The following is a 24,012-nucleotide window of genomic DNA, read 5'->3' as shown; positions in this document are numbered from 1 at the left end:
TTATGTTATTTCCTGCTTATACTGTCTGTTCCCCAAACAGCTCATGAATGAGGAGCAGAGTTCAGACTTCGCACTTGCAAACAGGTACATTTTTGTGTGAATCTCACCTGGACACCAGTGGGGAAAGTGGGGAAGTCCATCATCAACTGACGTGCACTGGTTTCACTCACTGATTTCAACTTACCTCCTACCAGTGCGGGCAGAAGTAGAGCCCAACAGAACCTTTTTGAAAACCTTGCCTGGAGTTTGGCTAAGGGTACTTTTCTCAGCTCTGTAATCAGTTGGGCCTGGACTGTTGCAAAAGTAAAAGGCAAATGATCTTTTTGGTTGACAGATTGATCTTTTCCACTGTTTTTTATCATGATTTTTCCTCTGTATCGCTATTTTCTGATCCTGGGAAATTCATTGGGAGAAAAAGTATAAGGAAAAGCAGAGGATGTTACACCTAGGAAGGAGTAAAGACAGTGAAAGGGTCTTAGACCATCAGAGATTAATTTCCAAGAGGATAAACCACCTTGTGCCGCTAAGCTGCAGCAACTCCTTAGTGCTGGAAGCAAAACACCTTGGTGAAACGTAGAGAGTTCTCCTGGATGAGGACTAGGAAGCCCTGCACCTGACCTCTTCTGGCTTCAAGAGAGATTTGAAGAGAGAGACTAAAGTGCTCTTAGTCTTTTGAAGACTAAGGTGGAGACTGAGGTGCTCTTCCCTTGTCAAGTTGGTTCTTCCCTGTGTCGTGCTGCAATCTTATTCCTCAGTCATCTAAAAGCTGTGCTTGTTACTCCCTCCTGAGTCCAATCTTGGGCAAACCAGGTAGCCTCCCTGGTGAGAAACCTGTCCACAGAACAGAGGATGACTTCTTCCAGGGTCTACATGCCACTGGGACCATGCTGGGTTTTGGCCTCTTTGCTCAATACTTTGCATCAAAGTTATTCTAGGAGACCTTGCACCCTCACACTCCCCTTATGCCATCCCACATTGCCCTAGTACACTCAATATTAGAAGCCTGGTACAGTGGAAAGCATCCTGTGTGTTATTTGCCTTTCTCTCCTTGAAGTAAAGGTAGAGGGGCACCAGAAGACACCAAAGCTATAGTCTGTCCATGTCCCATCTGGGGTCTTGCATCTGGGAAAAATCTCCTGGCAGCAGTAGTAGAAAGTGAAGCAATGTAGCATAGCAAAAAACAGGGTGTCCAGCACAGCCACTTTGAATTCAAGAAATTCCTAGTTTTCTATATCATGCTGCCAAGCACCATGGTTTCTGACAGCATACCAAGGGTATAGACTAGGATTTGCCTTGAAAGTCTCTCCTGGAGTCCCTGGCATGGCGCAGCTCCCATGCCACAGCCCCTGCCTCCTCCGCAGCCATGGGCTGGAGCCAAGGACACGAGAGCAGCATCTCCTTGGGCCATGACATTCCCACAACTTCCATGGGAATGCCGCCCGGCTGCTCATCTCACTTCGTGTGCGTGGGAGGGAAATGTGCTTACAGGACATGTACCATAAGGGAGGATTTCAGCAGCAGAGAGGTGGGTGGTCACAGCAGAGACACAGCGGCTGGAGGTGGGGATCCATCCTGCACTCTCCCACTCCTTTCTGTCACATGTCATCCCCTGGCAAGGGGCAGCCTGGAGACGATGGTCCCCATCTCCTGTCTGGTGACAAACTCAGTCTAAATGGGTAACACTTCCACAGAGTGACCAGCTACATCCCACTTCTGCTTATTGGTGGTCAGGAGTTGTGTAAGAGCAATGACTGACCTGAAAAGCCCCTCCTGACACATATCCATACCTGACCATGCCTATGGCAAAACCCTCCCACTATCCTTGTGCACAAGGGAAGACACGGTTCCTCTTCCGAGATGGTACTGATCACGTTAAGATGAGCCCCTCATCCCTCTGCCTTCCCTCCAGCCCTGTACATGTGATGTCTGGGGTGGGAGACTCCAGATGACCCAGTAAAACAGAGAGCAGGAAGGATATGACAAGATCAGGAGGAGCAAACACCACGTGCTGATTCCCCTTCTCCTCCCAACTGAAGGATGCTCTGTGCTTTGTCTTTCTAAGGGGACTCTCACAGGACTCAGCTGGAAATGGTGCAGATAAAGCATTAACCATTCTGAACACAGCGAACAAAAAGCACTTTGAAAACTCTTAGAAAATGTGTGAAATGGTCTTTGAATGCTCAATTACTTTCTCTCCATTCTCACTGCAAGTTTAAAAACAAAAAACACAGCCATTACCCGATGTAGACAAGGAATGAATAAAGATGCGATATGCTAAGTGAGTTCCATGATAAAGACAGAAATGCTTGTAACACCATCCTTGTGTGTACTACTTTGTCTTTACTATACATATGATTCAGCTAGCTCGTCCTCAGACAAAATGCCCTCATGCATATCACGCACAAGCACGCAGAAAAAGTATAAAGAACTACAGAAAGAATAAAAAATTCAGCAGCACAGAGGTGGCATGCCCCAGCGACAAGCTCTTTCTTTAGATACCTAGTTCCTTTCATGCTTTTTCTTCTCTTTAAAAACATCTCCAAGTCCCATATATTTGACTCCAGGGTGAAACATCACCTCTCTTTAAAGCTTCTAAAACTGCAGAGGTGAGCCGGGTTGATAACCCCTGCAGATTTCTCTCATCAGTAGAAACCAGTCAAGGATCACAGGCTGGGACACGTCTGACACGAGCAGAATTTACCCAGCAGCCAGGGCTGAGAGCTCAGCTGGGGACACGTGGGGAGCAGCAGGAGGAGTTCGAAGAGTGACAAGACAGAGAGACGAGCAGGAGGACTGCCCCAGCCCTCATCCTGCCTGTGTGGTGGTCACCAACCATCACCATGCCCTGGTGGGATCCCAGGGGATGGCCAGGAAAGGCTTCAGGCAGGAGGACCCTGCACAGGGTGGCAGGAGCCCAGCGTGGCACCAGAGGTCTGCAGACCTGGGGGTTTTTCCTGGCTGCTCTAAAGCCTCCTTGCTGCACCGTCCTGGAAGAGTCACCTCCTGGCAAATAAAAGGCACGTCGTAGGCCAGATGGACTTGTGCTCTGGAGAGGAAAAGAAATTTTTCCTTCTTTTCTCGGGATTTTAAGAGCAAATTCTCAGCTTGGCTTCATAAGGCAGCTGTAGAGCGTGCACCCGTTCCTGTCTCATCTCAAGGGCCCAGCGCTCACTCTCCGAGGCTCCAGCTCCTCGTCCTCTTCCAGTCAAAGGTTTGCAGGTCACACACCTCTGCAGTAAGTCTCACACCAATAAAAGCTCTCATGAGCTGTTTTAACTCACAACTGGATCCCCTGGAATTATTTGGAAAATAAAAAAAAAGTGAACTCTGGGGAGTTTGCTGGCAACTGATTGGGGATATCTGGCTGTCTGCTTGTAAGGCACGTGCCTTGAATACATATTAAGCATTTTCTGCCGCTAACGATTAAGAGAAAAATAACGTTGACACTCATGGCCAGAATATTTGTGTTAGTTTTTCAGTCCTCTGCCCTAGAATAAGCAACTGGGACTCCAGGAAAAAAATGAATTTAAAAAAAACCAAAACGGAACGGAACGGGACTCCAGGAAAAAAATGAATTTAAAAAAAAAACAAAACAAAACGGAACGGAACGGAACGGAATAGAATAGAATAGAATAGAATAGAATAGAATAGAATAGAATAGAATAGAATCACAGCTCTATGCAGCCCTTCCAGAGAAATATGAGTTTTCTCTCTATTGATCTTAGCAACACCTTCCCACCCATTGTATTTTTATGTTTATGATAAATAGAGCCGCGCCTGCGCTGATATCAGTTACAGGTACTATAAAAGAACGGTAGTTTGTGTCGTAAAGGTTTTACAGTCTAAATAAAAACAAACAAACCATAAGAGAAGTAAATAAAGCCAGTTACTAGCCTAAGGTCATAAAGGGGTTCTGTGGCTTGGCTGGGAGAAGAGCACACGTCTTTTGGTACTTTACCAACCCTCTTGTCCCATCTCCCTAAACCATACTGGGTTTCACTATTTCTTGCTTTCCCACTTTCTTTTTTCCCTGGCAGGGATTCCCTGACAGCCTCAGCCATCCTCACTATGAAAATTACACCTTCTACTTGGAGCATGACTTTTAGATTTCTACTTTATCGAGAGCTACGCTGGAATATAGCAGTAAGAAGATTTCTAATAGTGTTCCTGAAGAGCAAGTGGTAAGAGCTGGCTGAATTTTTATTGATTATTCCCCCTCCCTGAGTGTGTATGTAGGGGCAGCAGACAGACTGGGACGTGAAAAGATATTTTTCTTTCTTTGGTATTATTTTGTAATAATCTGAAACATTTTTTCGGGGAGGTGGGGGAAACCAAACCTTGCTGCTCTTTTGCTAAAAAGTAAGTAAGTTTCCACTCTGTTTCTCTACGCAGGGAAAAAGGAGAAGTTTCTACACATCAGTCTGTGTGCGTGGATAAGTCGAAGAAAGTTTCGGTTTTGATGAGAACCATGTTTTCCCGGGGGCAAAAAATGTCCAATTTCAACAATCTGGGTAAGTTTACATGGCAACATCTCCACTGACAGCTCCTGCCAAACCTTGGCAAGGCCAGAGGGTGGGCTGGGATCAGGCAGGCAATGAATGGAGAAGGGACCCCCTTCCCGCTGGCCATCGGCTACCACCTGAGCGTGTTTCACCTCCGTCAGTTGCCGAGCAACTCCCGAAGTTGCCAAAAGGCAGCAGGGCCTTTTAATCGCGCATAGCAACTATCAAGAAAGCAAGAAAACATAAATCTTTCCCTAGTACCATAAAGTCACAGCTTTTCCAAGTCGTGATAACAGGCGACTGTAAAAGCACAATTAAAAGGAGAGTGGAGAAGATGAGCCCCGCAGTGACAGAGCACCCTGTTTTAGGCCTGTCCCTGGACTCTTTGGTCCATCAGGGACGTTGAGCAACCTGCAGCCCACCGCCAATCCTGCTAAAAGGTAGGTATGAAGCAACATTTCAGCGAATCAATCCCCCCCCACATACTTTTTGGGTTCACTTGTGATACCCTGGCCTTCCCTAAAAGATTCTTCCTTTTTCTCCTGGGGCCGCGCTGAAACTGCCGGGCTCTGGGATGCCACAGGCTCTCCTCCACCGCTGGCTCTCGCTCTCCCCCCTGCTTCTCACTTTCACTCCCATTGGTTTCATGTTCCCTTTGCCATGCGGAAAAGCTCTTGAGCTTATCCAGCCCAGCAGCAGGGTTTATCCTGGTTCCACCCACTGGGACTTTCCTAGCTTCCTTCTGCACGGCGAGGAGGGGAAAAAAAAAAGCCAGACGGAGGCAGGCAGCAGGCACCTCGGGGAGCCCGGGGAGCCGCGGTGCTCTCTTTCCCTGAGCTAGGTTTCTATTGTAGGCGGTGCATTCCTTGGGAGGGAGGGTGTGTGTGTGTCGGTGCCTTCCCACACTCGGGGCAGCTCTTATTTAATGGGGGTCTCCATGCAGGGCAGACGCCAGAATAGGTTTTGCCGTTCCCGGTTCCCATCCAGGAACAGCAGCAGCTGGAATGCCAGGCGCCGGCATGGACCGCGTGGTGGAGATAACCCTGGAGGAGGCGACTCCTGGATCCAACCAAGCCTCCAGGATGCACCTCCGGGAGGATTTGCGGAGGATACGGTGCGCGGTGCTGCTGTGCCTGCTCTCCGTCCTGGTCCTGGCGTTGCCCATTGCCTACCTACTGGTTGGAAACTTCCGAGCCCCCAGCTCCTGCGCCGGCCAGGTAAGAGACCGACTACGACTTCTGTCCTGCCACCCTGTGAGGAGAAAAGCACCGCGTCCCGCGTCTCCAGGGTTGGGTTTGTTTGGTTCTTCTATTCTCTTTAAGACTTTCTCAAGTTTAAAGGAACACGAGCAACTGGCTGCTACATTCCTTCTTCCTTACGCGAAGCAAATCTGCCCGGGATAAATCTTATTACTGTTTGGTCTTTTTAACTAACGGTTTCTGTTCCTCTTGTCTTAATTTCACTAAGGTCACAGTACAGTGTAGGAATTTAAAAACTTTTATTCACATGCTGCAGGGAAACGCTTAAGAAAAATTGCTAGCTGATGGAAATCAGTGTCCCTTCACTGATTTCAGACAGATTTTGACACTATGGCTCATTTTCCTCCCTTCTTTGGGGTTAACTCTGCAACTTCCCTTCCCAGTGTCCTATTTCAGCAAACATCTGCTGATGTCAGTGGGTCAGAGCCGGTCATCCACCACGGGGCAGACAGACACAGTTCTCCTATACTATTAATGCAAACTCCTGTAGAGATATAATTTGGGACAATTAAAGGGTCAGACCTTAAATTTCGCATCCTGCTTTTTACTCATCAAAACTTTCTCTGGATCAGGGGATCTGCTCAGCTCTTCTCCTTTGACAGATGGCTAAAATCTCCTTGCAATAAAGGCTGGATGGTGTGGCTGCTTCTAATGCTCTTCTCTGTCACCCTTCTCCTTGTGCCAGACTGCAAACAAGTGCCTATTTCTATGACAGAATATGAATTCAGCATATGAATGCCCCATGCGAGAGGGGTGCATGTCTGCATGTAGGTCTGAAGAGCTAAGGTTTGAATTTTAGCTCCAGGTTTGAAATTCCCCAGCTAATTAGCGTGTGTGTTATATGCTCACTTAGGAACAGCAAAGGAAATCAGTGTTACTAAGTGGCCTCGAAGGCAGATTTCTGACCTTGCACAGACGTAGCCTAGGGATGTTTAGGGACTGTGAGAGCTGTGCACATGCGCTCTCGGTGGCACGGAGCCCTCATTTGACCTCAGCTCTGCGCAGCAGACACTCAACCCATGCCAGCTCCTGGGTTCAGCATCTTCTGTGCTCCCTGCTTATGCCTTCATATATATATGCTTATACAAACATATATGCTTATGCTCCATATATGCTTATATATGGAGTATGTATAAGTATGGAGTATATACTCCATATAAAGCATATATGGAGTATAACCATATACACTCCATATATGCTTATATACTCCATATATGCTTATATAAACATATATGCTTATACCACCCAATGAAGTATCTCAGGCTGTTAAATCTACCCTTTTCTTGCCCATGTGAAAGTGCCTGTTTCTGTGCTGACCCTGCTACTGCTATTTGGTGGCTGCACAGGGAGCGAAGAGGCTCTTTGGCCAGTCTCAGCTGCATTGCCTTTTGTTTGCGTCCCATGAGGTTGTACAGAGCAGAGCCGTTCCGTTCTTGAAACGAGTGATAATAAAATATTGGCCCGTTTGATCGGAGTAATGTGTTTCCTGGCTCTTGACTCTGTTGGCAGAGTTAGCAGAGAGAAGTATTTGCGTGACTGGGTTTGGCTTCCTAAGAAGAAAAGCACGACGTAAGCCCTTAGGTTTGCTCCAGCCTGGGCTACGCTAGTGTGTACTTCCACGTATATGCAGCAGAGTTATGAGCACGTAGTATTCCCACAGTGATGTAACGGGGTGATCAGATGAGTTGTGGCCTCTGCGAGTCCCAGTGAGGAAGAGAAAAATCATCGGGGCTGGCCGGCCGCCCGCCGCCTTGGTGCCAAGCCCCGTGGGTGGAGCGCCCGGCTACGGCTCAGCTGCATCCTGCATTTTCTGAATTTTTTTCATTGCCTCTGCTGCGGACTGGCTGCACCACCAACGTTGTCCAGGGGCAGAGTGCAGATGGGTGAATCCCCCTGCCTGTGTTGCTTTTTGGTGGATTCCCCAAAGAGCCGGGTCATGGGCTGAGCCCGGGAGCTCAGTTCCTGGGGCTCGGCACGGCTGTAGGCTCCTTCAGTCCTTGGGAATATTTCTGGGCATAAAGACTCTTGGGAAAATGTCTTTTTGAATTTCCTCCTGCATTTGAAGTGTTAGAACCGGATTGCTGAAGGATGTTTTCCTCATGTTCCCCATTGACAGCCCAAATCAGGAGGACTAGGTTGGGACTAGATGTGTGTGCCAGAGCTCTCTGTGGCACTGGTTTTGGGGTGCAGGTGCCCTGAGCGTACTGGGAGAAAGCAGGCAGACCCAAGTTTGCACCTCACACGTATTGGCTTGCTGACCTTTGCGGCAGCGAGCCCACGGGAGGAGTCCTGAGTCCTCTCATTGCCCCAGGACCAGGGCTCAGCCCACACATGCCAGATTTCCAACGTCTCGAGTGCCGGGAGGAGGGAGGGACTTGGCAGCTGGGCAGGTGAGGAGCAGATGGAGTAAATTCCTGAGCCCATCCTTCCTGGAGAAAGGAGGAGGAGAAGGGAAGCTGGGGAAGGTTTGTGCAACCGGGGTGTGCCTCTTTGATTTGCCTGCGGGGTGAGGCAGTTTATTCATCTCTGGTTCTGTGTGGGTGCGCATGGTGTCACATTCTGCCTCTGAAAGGGATACAAACTCACCTTTTCCTCTGGAAATGTCCCTTTCAGGAAAAAGCAGGGTGTTATGTCATTGCAGCAACATGTGTGAGCCAACAGTTCTCCCTCTCTCTCTCACATGATATAATGAGTTTTGCATGAATAATTCAAATCCGACGATTTCCCTTGACACTTCCCAGGCTCACTACACTGCTTCCCTTTTGGAAATAGAAATCACTTTCTTTTGTGCTTTGAGACAGAGCAAGGTGAGGAAACAGGGTTCTTCTAGCAATAACACATGGCTTGCGTTATTAGGTGGAAATCTATAAAAGGCTCTAGTGGTGCCCTGCCAGAAGAAGGGCCAGGACTGCTGTGCATCCTTCCCCAGAAGGAAGCCAAGTTTCAGTCTGAGTGTGCAAATCTACCAAGGGAACAGCACAGCAGCCAGGAGAGCATCTCTGGCTACCTTAGCCACCTGCTCAGCTAGCCCAATACAGCAGAGCATCAAGTCCCCATGGCCTGGAGATGTTGGTACTGAGCCTTATTCTCATGGCATCCTTGGCATGGCAGGACCACAAGCAGCATCAAGGGGAATTCCACAACCTGTCCAAAGGATGGCACGTGGACCTGTGTGTCAGCCTTGCAATGGAGAAGGGAGCTGCTGCAGTAAGGGAGGGACTTTAAAGTCCTAGCAGCTCCACCTGGATCCCATCCAAAGGGATGAAGGCAGAAAGCTAGCAACAAAGCTCAGAGAAGGGCTGCCAGAACACGCAGAGCCAGAAGCCCTAACGGCCTGCCCAAATGGGAATTAGAAGCTGAAATGGCTTGCTGACCCCTAGGGATGGAAAAGCACCTGGGGAGGAGCTGTCAGCACCTCGGCCCAGGTGTGGGGGGTTCCCCTTCCAAAAGCCAGCAGCAGTAAAACCCCTGACTGGCCATTGCTTCTTGATGCACGTGGTCCTCATGGGCAGAGAAACCAGTGAGCACATGCCCTGGGTGCATGCTCACACTGGTCACTGGAGTCCAGCTGAAATACTCCAATTTTTACTGCCATGGGACAGGCTTCTGCCAAAAATGCCCAGACCATGCAGCATCTCTGGAGTGAGCAAAATTGTGGGTGTATGAACCGTGTATACGACCTGCAGAGAACCTGCCTGTAAAATAGCATCTTGTGCTAAAAACAGAGTGGATGGAGGTGCTGGGGATATTTTGCTTATTAATTTCTCTGCCTGCCATGCCAAGCTGCTTTTCCCTTGCAGTTCTCTATCGGATACCCCCGGCCCTTCCTGGGGGTGCGAGAGGCAAGGTGTGTGAACAGGGGATGTTCAGCCCTTCCCTTTGGCTTTAGCAATATATGGATGTAAATGCAGCGGGGCTTTTGGACATTCTTGGTATCAAAACAATATGGAAGTGTTTTGCATACCGCAGCCTTCAGGGTAATTAAGGGTGGTTGAACAAGACATCGTTTGTCTGCAAGTCAGCTCTAGGGTGGGATTTTCAACACCACTCAGTGATGGTTACAGTCTCTCCACAGTAACCAAAGGGAAAATTGAAGGCGTGCTGTGAATTTTTCAGAATAACAGCTAAGCAAGAAAGGAAAAGAGAGAAAAACACTAATTGTGTAAATGATTTCTCTATTGTCTCATGCTGCTTAGCTCTCCCTCAACCCCCTCATCTACACCTTCAATGTGCAACATCTGTGCCTACTTAGAACAAATATTACTAATACCCGGCCGTTATGTAGCACTGAGTAGTGCTAAAATATTTTCTATAGGGAGTTTAGATTTGTATCCTTATCAAACAGCACAATTATAGAAAAAAAAATATCTACTTATGCCAAGCAACAGAATAATTTCACACCTTTCAGAACCGTGTTTTATCTACTGCACCACACTGTCCTTGAGAATCTATGAATGCAGCTCCTGCACCTGGAGTTTCCATCTGGTGTTATTTAGAAACAAGTGAATTGAGGTGGCATAAAAAGCAAAGCTTCTTCACAGTTTTTAGTCAAAACCATTTTGTTATTTTTTTTATAAAGAAGCAGAATTCTTCTTTATATCCTTCCTGCTTTTCCATCATCTCTGTTTGTACTGTGACATCTGCATTTATATGAGGCACTTCAGCAGAAGCTAGGCTTTAAATATGTAAAAAGTCCCACTCAAGTTAAATGACAAAACGTAGGTTTGTGACTGATTTGTGGCTCATTGCAGTACTTAGCAGTGTTAGAAAATATGCCTCTCGATAAATATGTAGGAAGTGTCATATAAATAAATATAAAAGCTGTAAAATATACTCATAGGCATACCCATCTGGCCAAAAGCAAGGGCGAGTGTTTGGGAGGAAGCCTCCACACCCATCTTGTGCTTCCCACCACGAGAAGGACAAAGTCACCTGGCTATGACTCTGTGTCACAACAAAAGTACAGTCATGTTTAGATACCGCAGTGAGCAGACGGGATCTTGGAGAAAGTCATTAGTCATAACGAAAGGTCCAGACACCTCACTGACAGCGCAACGCCGTTTCTCCGTCAGCCACACACTGAGCTTTCGTGCCACCATATCTTCTAGATGACATTTCCCGCTGAGCAGCAGACTCCTGTGGCTGGGCTCTGTCTGTGTGTGCAGGTGGGCAAGGGAGGAAAAAAAATGAGTGTTTTCCCTGGAGTTTTCCTTCTCCATTTTTTCCCCAATGCAGCATTAGAACAACTATTTTAGAAATTATGGTTTTCTGCAGGAGCACATGGATATTTACTGCTAGTAGAACATTAAAATACCTTTGGGCTTACTAGCTAGCAACCCCCAAACCCTGACTCTTCTCCCACAAATACTCTTCTTCCCCTGGACAATATAAATTATCTATTTTCTCTTTCTCCTACCTATTCTCTCTTTCACACAACCTATTTGAAGTCGTGTGAGAGACAGCCACGGGGAGTTAGCTTCAAAATCTGTGCGCTAAGACTATTCCAGCCTGTTTATTTAGCAACGTGCCCCAAATCCTTAGCTGCAAGCAGCTCGGTGGCAGTTGACTGTTCACACTGTGTTTATGGGAGCTGTCTGTAAAACACAACCGTACCACCCCGGCTCCTGACAAACGCCGTGGGGATCGGGGTTCCCGACAGCCAACCCCGCGTAACCCGGCCCGGCTGCTTTGTGCAACCACGGTGTTGGCATCGTCCCACAGCGAGCTGTGCCCTGAGGAACATCTAAAGGATGCTTCCCACACCCCGGGGAGGCTGGATCTGGAGCCAGCACCCTCCAGCCGGTGCCGTAAAAGGTCCGGCTCTTGGCCAGAAGCCACCGGCCATGCCCAGGGGTGATTCAGAAGGACCAGCCCTGGTAGCTGAGTGGCAACCAGGCAGCAGCTTCCCTTTGAACTGCTCGACTGCTAAACGTCAGAAGCACTTGGCACAGCCCGGGGGGCCGTGCCCTGCTGCCATGAGAGTGCACGTTGGCGCTGGGGTGTGTTACGAGTGTGGGGGTGTGTTACGAGGGTGGGGGTGTGTTACCAGTGTGGGGGTGTGTTATGAGTGTACCGGTGTCGGGCTCTACAACAAAGCGTGAGAGGTGAGGAGAGGTGAATGGCCCTGCCTTCCCCCAGTAGAACGTCAGCCAGCCACCCTCTGCCAGCTCTCAGACCTGCTCAGCTCCTTCCCATCTATCCAAGGAGGCCACCCAACACTCAGGACAGACCTAAGCAACGGACTCACAGTCCGAAATAACACAGAGGTAGAAAGACAAGCAGGTGTAGCCGATACACCTCGGTTGGTCTCCTCGCTGGCTTTATGGATGAACCTTTGCTCCTGCAAAGGCTCAGACCTGCTGAGCCTTGAGACGGGGAAGAATCATCCGCGTTGCTCTGTCTGCTCCTCACAGACTGAGGGACAGGGGAGTCTCCAAGCAGCAGAGGTTCTCCAGCAGTGCTGGAGGGAGGCACCTTCCCAAAGGAGGGTTAGTGAAGGCTAATTCACACCGGCCACTCTGCCAGTCCTCTCCCAGTTATGCCAAGGGCTTGTCCAGCCTCAGACCAAGACTGGAGTTTACCACAACCACCACCGCAGGAGCCCAGGTCCTGTCCCTGGCACCCTTTCAGAGATGCAGGCGGTTTCAAACAAAACAGCAGAAAACTCTTGCAACCAAGCAAAGCCCTGTCGGGGCTTGTCCTTTCGCATCAAATCTCTTGCTGAGCTCCACAACATTTCTGTGGCGCGTTCCATTTTCTGGGGTAACACAAACCAGACCCTCTGTGGAGGTTGGGTGTCCCCCGCAGCTAACCCGCTTGCAAATCTCTCCCGCAGGTGACAGAAGAGAGGGGCTCTCGCTTTCTGAAGCAGCGGGCAGTACACACCGGTAAGTTTGCCAGCCCTTTCCCCCCCTCCATCCCCAACACCTTTGTTTGCCCAAGGTTTTGCAATCGCTGCCGCCGCGGCATCCTGCTGGCAGCCTCCCACCCCCCTGCCCCCACTGCCCAAACCCTGCCCCAGCCAAACCAGCCGGGGCAGAGGGAGGAAAACCTGGGTGATAAGATGCAGGGAGATAACCGGGGCCATTTCTAACCCCAGGGCTGTGCAAAAATCGCTCCTTCCAGTGCAGGCACAGACCTCCCACCGGGATAACTCCCCAAATATGCAAAAGCATGGACTCGGGAGACCATGCTCACCACACCTCCCCTCCCTTCGCCCTCCAGGGATTTAAGACGTTGCCACAACGTGCCCTGTCGACACCACAGCAGGCCTGAAGCTATTTGCAAAGGGATTTTTGTTACCTCAGCAGCATCCCTAAGCAATCACAGCAAATAACTCCTGACCCAATGCATGCAGAAATGGGAAGGGGCTGCACACACTTCCTCCACGGCATCGATGTCGTGGTTTGGACAATCGATCACCGCTCACATCTCGTTGACTTGAATAGCAGCAAAGGTCCTTACATACTTTTTTTTTTCTTTCTTTTTTTTCCCCACAGTTACAGATACACTTTCCAGTGCAGAAAAGCCAAGAGCGCACCTGACAGGTAATGCTTGTTCACAAATGAAGCTTTTTCCGCGAGTATTACAGGTGGAGCAGTGCAATAATCTTGGTTTATATGGGTCTCATAGGCTCAGGTGTTGGAGGAAACATGGGGAAAATAATCATTAGCTTTGCCTTGTTGACCACAACATTTTTACTGCAACCTCTGTTTGTAGAAAAGGGACCGTGAAGGAGGTAGTTGACAGAAACATTTCTTCTTGGCAATTTTTCCAAGCTGTTTATTTCATGGAATGAGCACCTCTTGTAACTGAACTTAAATAGGTTCTTGGAATCTTAGCGATCTGCCGAGTCAGAGCCTAAGTGAGCCCTCACAGAGCAGTGAACTAGGAACAGCTCCACCCACCTGGAAAATTTAAGTGTTACCAGAAAAGAGGAAAAGGTTCATGGCTGGTCCCCATCTGAATGGGATTGAGTGTTGAAAGGCTCTCCAGCTGCTCTGGCCTAATGCAATTTAAACCTCTTAAAAATACAGCTCACTGCAGAGGCTTCCCAGCACCCTGTGTGTCATCCCAGGGGAGCAAGAAGCAGCGTGATGCTTCACACAAGCTCTTGTACAGCGCTAAAACAACCAGCGTGTCAGGGCTTATTTCTTTCCCAGCATAATTTGCTTTCCCTAATCCACAAAATCCTTCCTAATGCACTTCCTTGGCCCTATCCCCTTGTGCACAGGGGTTGCTAGAGCTCCAAAACTGACCTGTCCTTTTTCAAAATCTTATCTTTGCTTAAGCACAAGTTTGCAAGGGCACAAAAAGTACAGTGTCTGGTAGTGTCGGTCTCTCTGATTCCCCTCAGTCCCGCCGTGGCAGAGGGACCCAGGGGCTCCCAGTGCCTGACTCAGAAGAGCAGCCAAAGCAGAGCTCAGCTGATGGGAACTTCCCTGGGTTGCACAAAAGTCCATTTGCTGCAGGGAAACACCCAACAGTTTTCTTCAAATTTCCTCAGGCCCCCCATTTGCAAAAATGCCTTCACCATCATTCCTGAACAGTCTCCCCAGGATGGTGCCCATCCTCTTCAACCTGCAGTTTTGGGCCAGTCTTTGCTGGCCATAGAAAGGAGCATGGAAAGGAAAAAGCTATGGGGGTTTTATCCCTCCTTTTCTGTGCAAAAAGGCTACACCCAGGCTGCTGCACTACGTAGCCATCAGGGAACCTAATTTCCATGAACTTATCTTTGACCTTTTTTTTAGCCCAAACATACTTTTGGTGCTGCACCCTCTGGCAATGAGTTCTCAAGCTCAATGGTGCATCGCAGTCAGAAAATATTTCCTGTTATTTTAAATTTGCTGCATAATAATTTCTTGGGTGCCACCCTGGTCTTCTCAGAAACTGTGACTCGGGCAAAGAAAGTGAAAAAGGAATAATTGTGCTTCAGGTCTTTGTTACATTCCCCCACCTCGGGCACCTTTTCCTAAGTGAAGGTGGTAGACTACAAACTCGTACTTGTAGGAAATCTCTTCCCGATACCTATTCTCTCTCTTTTTCTAGTTTTAGGAACGTACATTCTGAAGGTGAAAGCAAAGGAGTGAGAGGGATGATAACTAGCCACAGCATTCCATGGGAATGCACCACTGAATTAACAGTACCAGAATGACTCAATGTTTTGGTCCCTGTTCCTTTATTATGAATTTTCCACCTGTTCTTGGCCTTTTTAACACATACTGAGCATTTTGAACTTATCCAAACTGGCATCAAGATCCCCTCTCCCAGGGTGGTTATAGCTGGTGAGGAATACTTAGCTAGGACTTTTCTCTCCTGTGCACTAAATTTGCTGCTGACTGTGCCATAGAATCATAGAATAGTTTGGGTTGGAAGGGACCTTAAAGATCATCCAGTTCCAGCCCCCTGCCCTGGGCAGGGACACCTCCCACTAGACCAGGTTGCTCAGAGCTCCATCCAACCTGGCCTCGAACACCTCCAGGGATGGGGCCATGCCATCATCCCTTCCTCTCTGACTTATTTGGTTGCACTTTGGGTCAAGATGCAGATGAATGCCTACTCCTGTGGCATGGACAGATGGACAATGTAGCAGAAACCCCATCAAGGACCTGGTTAGCACTTACCATGCTGCAAAGGTATCTGAGCGCTCTGCTAAAACTGGGTAGGACATCACTTTCTGGTTCCACTTGATTGTTAGAAGTAACGAGCTTTTAAGGGCAGTCATTAAACTCCCGGGGCACAATCTTGAGCTACAGAGACCCTGCAGCCATGGGACTTTGCAGTAGATGCTGTACAAGAGCTTTTCCTGCAACAGGAGACTCAGACTCTAATCTCTGGCTGAGACCAGGAGTGGGGCCTCAGACCACAGTGTTCAGTATCAGGCTCCCACACCGGTGAGGGTTAAGAATTGTAGAAACCCCACAAGTTTAGCAATACGCCACAAAATGTACCCAAAAGCTGCCAAGCAACAGAGATTCTACAGCCAGTGACCAAAGCAAAAAGAATTTGGGGAAAGGAGGAGTGATTTCACATGTAAGGGATGCCAAAAACTTAGAGTGGACTGGAAAGTTGAAGGGTCTGTTGCAATGATCACTTATTAAAAGCAGATTTTATTTACTTCAAGAGTTAGTATAATAGGTACATTTTCAGGAAGTATAGCTCCATAATAAAAATAAATAAATGACATGTACAAACTACAACTACTGCTAGAAAAGGAGCTGAATTGCATTCGATGGCACTTGAACATGAATTTTTCCTCTTGACTGGTATTGAAAGCGTGGGGAAAATTAATTAACTTGAAAGTAGAGAGCATCATTAGAGCAAGCTTCATCCTAAAAGGGAGGCTATAGCTGTAAAACTTGGAGTTGCCTAATTCTAGGAGTTATGAAATCATGTACTTCATTTGAGATGCCTGTTAGTTATAAAAAACATTGAAAAATTGAGTGTCACTGACATTTTAAGTGCGTCATTGTATATGGAAAAGAATATTTCACATGCAGCTTCCCTCCAATTTCCCCCCAAAATTCCCAAGATGGAAAAGAGCCCAGAACATGTTCTGGAAATATTCCGATCTTTTCTGATGCTTTCAGTCTCAAACAAGATTTCGTCTACTACCAGCTGATTTCCAAGAAGTATTAATCCAAGCTCTTGTAACCTCAGTGTGACCCAAATGATACTTTAGTTTTATGCCCAAGAAGTAGATGAGGGTGAAGGCAGACCATGAGTCCTTTCACTTTCTTTTATCGTCCTCTCTCTGTATCAGGCAAAGTTCCATTGGCTCTGAGCCTCATCATCCTTATAATACTTCTATAATTCAGCTTGGCTTGCTATCACAATCCCTGTTTATTGTTCTTGCATGGAGAACCGAAATACTCTCCTCATGCACTTTGCCTCCTGGGGAAAGATCAGAAAGATGTGACACTTCAGCAGCACTGACAGGCAGGCTGAAAAAAAGCCATTATTTTGTTGTGCTACTTGGCGAATATGCAAGAAATCGCACTCCTAACACCTTCTTGTCTCCTTAAGGATTATTTATTGTTAGAAAAGAGAGGGAAATAGCTTCCGCTGTGAGCTGGGCACATTAGTTTTTTCTGAACCTCATTTCACCCAGGATAAACTTAATGGTTATTGCCAAGAGAGTTTCAAAGCTTTCCTTTACCTTCATTCAGTTTGCCTTCCTGCCTGTGCACACACCCCCGTTCCCCGAATTCGCAATCATAATCAACCTTGAACATTAACTCAAGCTCATGAAAACAGTCTTATTTCCTGGAAATCGGTTGCCTTAATCTCTCTTAGAATTTAACATCAACATTCCAGGTGCATTTTAATACCTGGCAGAATCTTGATGGTTTTTATCTTCTTCCGTTCCACTGCCTCAGCTGCTGTTTTACCACAATGATATTACGTGGCAGTCAGGAAAGAGCAGAGAAACCCCTTTTGCTTCCCTGTAGAAAAATGTCTAACTACTAGGGCTTGTTCTCCTGGCTGTCCTGTGAGAGAAATTACAATGGTGGAGGAGAGACCAAGGGAATAGGGCAGCATTCCCTGGTTCTTCTCCTGAGACCCACGCAGCCTGGGGAGCATCCTTGGCTTGGCTCAGACTGGTCTGGATTGGAGCTCTGCTTGTAATCAGGCAGCTGCAAAAGTGGGGAAAAAAGGTCTGGAGGAAAGCTGAGGCTAACACTAAGCTTAGTGTTTTGTTCCAGCAAAGCATTTTGAAAAAAAATTGAGATAAATATGGTTTTGAATGTAATGTGTTGCTTTGGAATCAGGCCTCTGGAAACACAGTGGGGTCTTCTGAGTTTTTTGGTGAAATCAAATAACATTTGTAAACTAAAGGCAATTCTACAGCAAAAGATTTCATTGCGAACACCGAGGGAGAAAAGCTTTACAGAGGGGCTAATAAACCCTAACGTCCTCCAGAAGGAACTTGGCAGGAAGAGAAGTTCAAGTGTCTCAGTGCCTGGCGATAGATCATGCTGATCATTGTGAAACTTTTGCAAGGACAGTAGCGTCTGTCTAAGAAACACAATTGCAATCCATCCCTATGATGCTTTAGTATTTCTTATCCCTGTCCCGAACCATTAGGTATGGGCACGGTACCCGTGTGTGCAACTGCCCCAGCACTGGTTTCACTTAAGAACAAGGTATTTACTCTGTAAGTAGGTAAGATAAGCACCCCAGGCCTGCAGGGTAAAGCTCCACAGAGCCATGAGACTCAGCCTTTGAGAAGGACAGTCTCATCATGCAGGATCTGGCCCACAACCAGGACATCCAGTCTCAGCATATCCCTTCAGGCCACCCGGGCTGGCCGAGGTCTTCCAAAAGCATCCTTGGCTTTCACTGCCGTTTGCTCAAATCTGAACACCCTCTGGACGCCGTCCAAAAGCACCACTGGACAGTTGGCCTGCAGCCAATTCACCTCAGTTTTCAAGCTGTAAAATAAGAACACTTCTGTCCCAGCATTTTGCTTACCCTATTTAAATTGCTTGCCCTTTGGAGGATCTCAGATGGCATTCAGCAGGGTATCCCTGGCTGTAATGAACTAACCTACCTCTACTCCCTCTCTCTTCCTCCCGCAGTGAAGAAACAAGACTTTGCCAACACCGTGGGAAACCATCTGCCCATCCTGCAGTGGGAAGACAAGCGAGGATTGGCCTTTACCAAGAACAACCTGAGTTATTCCAGCAACGCACTGGTGATACCTGTGTCTGGGGACTACTATGTCTACGCTCAGGTCACTTTCCGAGGGCCCATTGAAGGGTCCAGTAAAACAAATTCTGTCACTGAGATCATCACCAAAGTGACTGAAAGTTACCCCGAGCCCACCCAGCTGCTGACGGGCACCAAGACCCTCAGTGAAAAGGGAAACAGCTGGTTCCAGCCCATTTACCTGGGCGCTGTGGTCTCCTTAGAAGCAGGAGACAAGCTAATGGTCAACGTTAGCGACATCAAGCTGGTGGATTACACCAAGGAGCACAAAACTTTCTTTGGTGCCTTTTTACTGTAGGTCCCTGGCAGCAGCTGGTGGGGGCTTCCCTTCAGGGCCCTGGTGGGACCTCGCTGGACCTTGGCTTTGTGGGCACGCATCGGGGTGCAATCTCTGTGCTGTCATCCTTCTTCTGTACTGTCACTCGCCTGCAGCTCCCTGCAGCCTTAAATTAAGGGGCAGGGAAAGCTGAAGCCAAACAAACTAAAAAATCCAACAAAACCAAACCCAAAAGAAACAGAAAAATGAAAGTCAAATTGGAGGAAAAAGTACATTTTTGAAAGTGAAAACTGAGAACTCTTCAAAACCATGTAAGCCAAAGAGGAACAGTTTATACCTGTGGGTAGGAATATTGATGTTGAATATTGCAGCTAGGTTACATCTCTAATTCCACCTTGAATGTACAATTTCCTCAACTCAAAAAAGTGTTTTGAACTTTCTCCAGCACTTCCAGTATAGTTTTGCATGACCCTTCTTCAGATTCTCAGTTCTAAAAGGTAATTACTTTTCATCATTTCCTTACAAATAGATCTGCTCAGTACTTTGCACTAATATAAAACTCAGATTAACTCAGATTAACTGCTTAATTAACCCCTCCCAACTTCCTTGTAAAGTAGATTAAAATTCTATCTTGTGTTGTGCAGAATCTATTTGAAATTTTTTTTTCCCTAAGAAATTGTTTATAGTTCTTTAAGTCATTATACAGCCTTAAAACTTTATGCAGAATTTCTAGGGAACACGCACAAACACTTTCTGTTTCGGCACGAAAGGGGAATCTCCCCACCAGGTCCTAACATTAGGAAAACAGAAAAGACAGAGACAGACTTGCAACAAAATTTTCCACACTTTTTAAATCAACCACTGAAATTTTGAGAGAAACCCTCTGCAATATTTTGCTTTCCATTGTGTTTCATACAAAGCAAGTGCAGCTAAAGAAACCACTGTCTTGGTGCTCCCCATTGCAACCATTGTCAATGATGCAGGGGTCCCCTAACCGCAAGGGACTCCCAGCCTTTCCCTGGGGGAGAGCTCACAACCAGTATTCCCTCCACAAGGTCAAAAGATCCAAAACCACGATCGTAGCGTGCCATGGCCAGGTGCAGAGCCCAGGAATGTCTAGCTGCTCACCTTGCACTTATTTATTTTCATAGACCTTGTTGACTCTCAGGGAAATTCCCCAGCTTTTCTTCTTCTCCTGCAATAAATACTTCACTGACAATGGCTCAAGTCACATTCTCATAAACTTGGACTTTAGAGTCTTAACTGCCAGGTCTCACACCTACCACCCAACCCTTCTGCAATGAGCAGGCTTCACCCTCTGCAATTCTTTCTTTTTCCTACCCCAACTCATCGGACTTCCTCTAGTTTCTACTTCTTGGCAAGAAGTCACTTCCAAAGCTCAATTGTCTCATTAATGAGTTAATGTTTCCACTCAAAGCCACCATGGGGCACAAAAGCACACTGTTAGTGTCAGGGAGGCACTGAGGTTGGGGAATACATAGCACCAGGGATGGGGGGTTGTAGCTAAAGAGCTCAAATGGGCAAAGAAGTTCTTTGGTGGAGACAGCCTAGCTACAAAAGACCATGTGTGATATTGCAGCCCAACTAGCAGTGAGACCAGGCTGCTTTGTCCACAGTGAGGCTCTGCCAAGTGGGAGACAATTTCTTGCTATATAAAGATCTGTTTGAGCTGACAAGGAAAAGTTAGTAGCACAGCTGAAGTGTAGAGCATAGAGAAAGGCCAAGGCAGATTGGGTGTGAAGGGAGGAGAGGAGCAGAGTAGGAGGTGGGAGATCCAGGCAACACCAGGTTCTCTGCCTCTTCATGGCTTTCATGCTGACAGCATTGTACTTCTTAAACCTAGCAGGTCTTTTATGTAGTAAATCATCTCAGAAAAGAAGGCTTTCTGGCCATCCTTCCCCATTCTGCAGTGCCTGGGTCCTATAGTAGGTCTCAGTCCCTCACTGTTGTATCTACACTGAGACAGCATTAAACACATGCCAAAAGCTAAGAGATTGCCCTCTTTCCCTCCTCTTCTTTCTTCAGCAGGTGTCTTTCTTGCTTCCAGATTCTCCTTGAGTCTAGTCATTGGGTGTTGGCCCACTATATAACACTGCCCATCTAGGAGACCTTGACAGTGTTCCTGCACCAAAACCTCATTACACTTTGGCTTCCCATCCTGTCTTTGACTTGTCCTTCATTTTCCCCACATCCACATCTCAGCTGTCCTCTTTGTCCTTTTTTCCCACGGGCACCTTCCTGCCTTCTTGGCCCTGTCCATTAGGTACAAGGACATCTTTTTGTCCACATCTAATTTTCTACACAAAACTTCTCTCTTTCAGTCACCCCACTGCACAGAGAAAACTGACATCAGAAAATAGGTTAGGATGGCAGAAAACAAAGGTAATGATCCTGCTAGCAGGTGCAAAAGCTTTGGCCAAAACATCCTCTTCTGTCTTTATTAGCTAGATTGACTTCCATCCTGAAGTCTTTACTCCTGTGTTTCTTCAGCCTTTACTTTCAAGCTGAGACAGGAGCAGTTAATCCCCACATCTCAGTACCTAGCACACGCAACCTTGCCTCATTTCTTCTCAGAAAGGGCGTCTGGTCATTCAGCATGTTGGAAGGGCTGTTCTTACTGCTGAGAAACCCCCTCCACCAAGGTGAAACCTGGTGAAATCTCGCTCTCTTGGCAGTTCAAGACAAGGGTATTCTCTGGGAAACCCTAAGACTTTCCATATCTCAGCTTTTCTAAAGTGTTCTCTCAACACTTTCAGTCCTGAGCTTCTGATCCCTTAGTTGTGTGCTCAAAACAGGATCTGAGCTCATGAAAACATGAAGCTAGCAACTCTTGCAGATCACCACATCGAGCACTTTAGGTGACTAGCACTCAAAACAATGTGGCAAATCTCATAAAGGGAAGACTTAAAAGTGACCTGTCCAGAACAGGTGGTTCTCAGCAACTAAGTAGGAAAGCTTCTGTGAAGTGTTACATAGGATGAATTTGGTTTATCCTTTGATAAAATTAGAGTGCAAATTCTGGCTGTTTTGAGACAGTTACAGAAATTCAGAAAGCTCTTTATTTCTACAAATGAGATTATGTAGCTTTCTTCTGAGGCCATAACTCGATCCTGATAGCCTTATGCAGCAGATTTCCATAAAAACTCTATCTCAAGTCATCATCACTTAATGCCTGGTGCGCTTAATGATAGTAAATATGAGGTCTGAGATAGAGGAGTGGTGAATGCAGCATTTGGCATACAATGAATCAATCTTTTATGGGATATATACATATATATACATAGACATACATGTATTTTTGTGTATATTCCATAGAAATTCTGGGAAACCCATGGCAATAATGAGCCTTATATACCACAAGGCACATAATTTGTATCCACTGTACACTAACAATAAAGGTCACAAGCAAAAAATTGCCTGCTGCCGCTCCATTGCAGGTCTGACTCTCTCAATCCATTATCCATAGCACAAAAATATTTATTTTAGTCTAGTTAGGGCAAGCTTTTGCATGCCATTACACACACCAGGTTTTAGAACGTTTAGTACATTTAGCACAGTTTGTATGACATACAGTAATATACCTGGCATTACTTGTTTTAAAGTGGTGTAGGCATATTAATCCATACATCTATCCTAGTGGAAATTCTCTCTTTCTCCCTTTTTTCCCCCTCTCAGTGCTAATAATGCTCCTGTAACAGTGACCAGCAAATACAATAAGTATTCAGGGACTCATTCTGCCCCTGTTATACATCAGATATTCCTCCACAGAAGTCAATGGCATGAAATCAGAGTAAAGCCACTTAAGTGAGACAGAGGTCAAGCTTAAAGAGAAATACCTCAAACAGACTGACCCCAAGCCGTGGATTTGCAGATTTTTCTAAAGAAAAACAAGGGCAGAAGTGTTCTCAGAAATTTGTTTTTATTGAATTAGAAAAATTTCTTTAATGTAAATAATTTCTGGACAAGTGAAAATACATAGACATCAGCATTTTCAGTTGAATAGGAAGATGATGAAATCTGGTCATGTGAACTAGTGACCTTTCAGTGTGTGGTCAAACTGAAAATGTGTTTTGTTTTGGGTGGATGTGAAACTAAAACAGTTATAAAAAAAAATCCAGGCTGGAGAAAAGGGTGAAATAGACAGCTTATGTTAAATGAGCTCAAAGGTATATGATTTTAGGTTTCGACCCTTGCTTTTCTTAGAAAAAAATAAAAATAAAAAAAAAAAAATTAAGTACTTTTCAGAACAAAAAAAAAAAAAAAAAAAAGTACTTTTCAGAACAAAACCATTAAAAGAAAAAGTAACAGATTATTTATTTTTTTAATACAAACTCTGATCGAAATATTTTAGTTCTTAGGAATTCACTTCTTCCCTAATCTCTTTGCTCCCCCCAAAAACTAACACTAAATACAATCTAACTTCATAGAAAGGTTCACTTACCTACCACTTCCTTTCCCCTTTGAAACTAAGTATTGGTAAATAAGCATTAACTTTCTCACTGTATACATACAGAAGTAAACGTAAATCAAGCTATAAGGATCACGGCTCCAATCTTACCAACATACACTTGAGCTGGGCTTAGTCCTGAGCGTGTGGCTAAAAGGGCATACACTTGAGCTGGGCTTAGTCCTGAGCGCGTGGCTAAAGGGTGTCATTGTAAAAGCCAGCTCCGTTTTCCTATTTGGTGTATGGGAGGGATAAAATCTCCATTGCTCAAATTAAAAGCGGATAAAACATTTTACCTGCGTTTACACTCAACTACATCATTTTAGGAGCAAACCCTCCAAATTGAGGGGCGCTCACAGGGACCGTCTCCAGCACGTGTATGTTGGCAGGAGCAGGGTCTAGAGGTGTGAAGTTGAAGGTGGTGCTCCTTAGCACAACATAACCCAAGGGATGAAAAGGCTGGTGCTAAGGTGATTTTGGCCATAACAGCTCAGTGGATATTGGGATGGGACTCCCGGTACGCAGGGACTTCATCAGGATATGCTGAGCTGCAGCACAGACCCAGTGGAATGGATCAAGGCCATTTTCAACAAAAATATTTCAGAATTGTGAGGGCATCTCCTTTTACACCTCTGTACAATACAACTGACCGCGCTGTGCTTTGTTTCATTAACGTCCTGAGTGGCCCATCATTTCAGATGAGAAATGAGGAGAAAATTCATTCTTTAGAAGAATCAGAAAATGTCAAGAGTTTTTGCCCAGATCTGGGTATTAGACACCAGTATAGCATTTTGC

General features: G+C 46.4%; 1 protein-coding gene across 1 annotated transcript; it reads left to right on the top strand.

The window, feature by feature from the left end:
• The first annotated feature begins 5,290 nt into the window (after nucleotides 1-5,290).
• TNFSF15 (tumor necrosis factor superfamily member 15) lies at nucleotides 5,291-22,969 on the top strand. Its single transcript, XM_014952310.1, has 4 exons — nucleotides 5,291-5,719; nucleotides 12,597-12,648; nucleotides 13,261-13,308; nucleotides 18,343-22,969. Exons 1-4 carry the CDS (start codon nucleotides 5,507-5,509, stop codon nucleotides 18,768-18,770), a joined length of 741 nt encoding a protein of 246 aa, XP_014807796.1. The 5' UTR covers nucleotides 5,291-5,506; the 3' UTR covers nucleotides 18,771-22,969.
• The last annotated feature ends 1,043 nt before the right edge of the window (nucleotides 22,970-24,012 follow it).

This window comes from Calidris pugnax, unplaced genomic scaffold (genome assembly GCF_001431845.1).
Source record: "Calidris pugnax isolate Ruff unplaced genomic scaffold, ASM143184v1 scaffold135, whole genome shotgun sequence".
Classification (NCBI taxonomy): domain Eukaryota; kingdom Metazoa; phylum Chordata; class Aves; order Charadriiformes; family Scolopacidae; genus Calidris; species Calidris pugnax.
Note: the sequence above shows the minus strand (reverse complement) of the source record. Positions and strands in the feature narration are given on the sequence as shown.

Bases quoted from the DNA above. Each gene is read 5' to 3' on its own strand.
- TNFSF15 (XM_014952310.1), top strand. From the start codon at position 5,507: ATGCCAGGCGCCGGCATGGACCGCGTGGTGGAGATAACCCTGGAGGAG. The intron at 5,720-12,596 runs GTAAGAGACCGA...TCTCTCCCGCAG, and splicing joins CCAGCTCCTGCGCCGGCCAG to GTGACAGAAGAGAGGGGCTC. The intron at 12,649-13,260 runs GTAAGTTTGCCA...TTTTCCCCACAG, and splicing joins GCAGCGGGCAGTACACACCG to TTACAGATACACTTTCCAGT.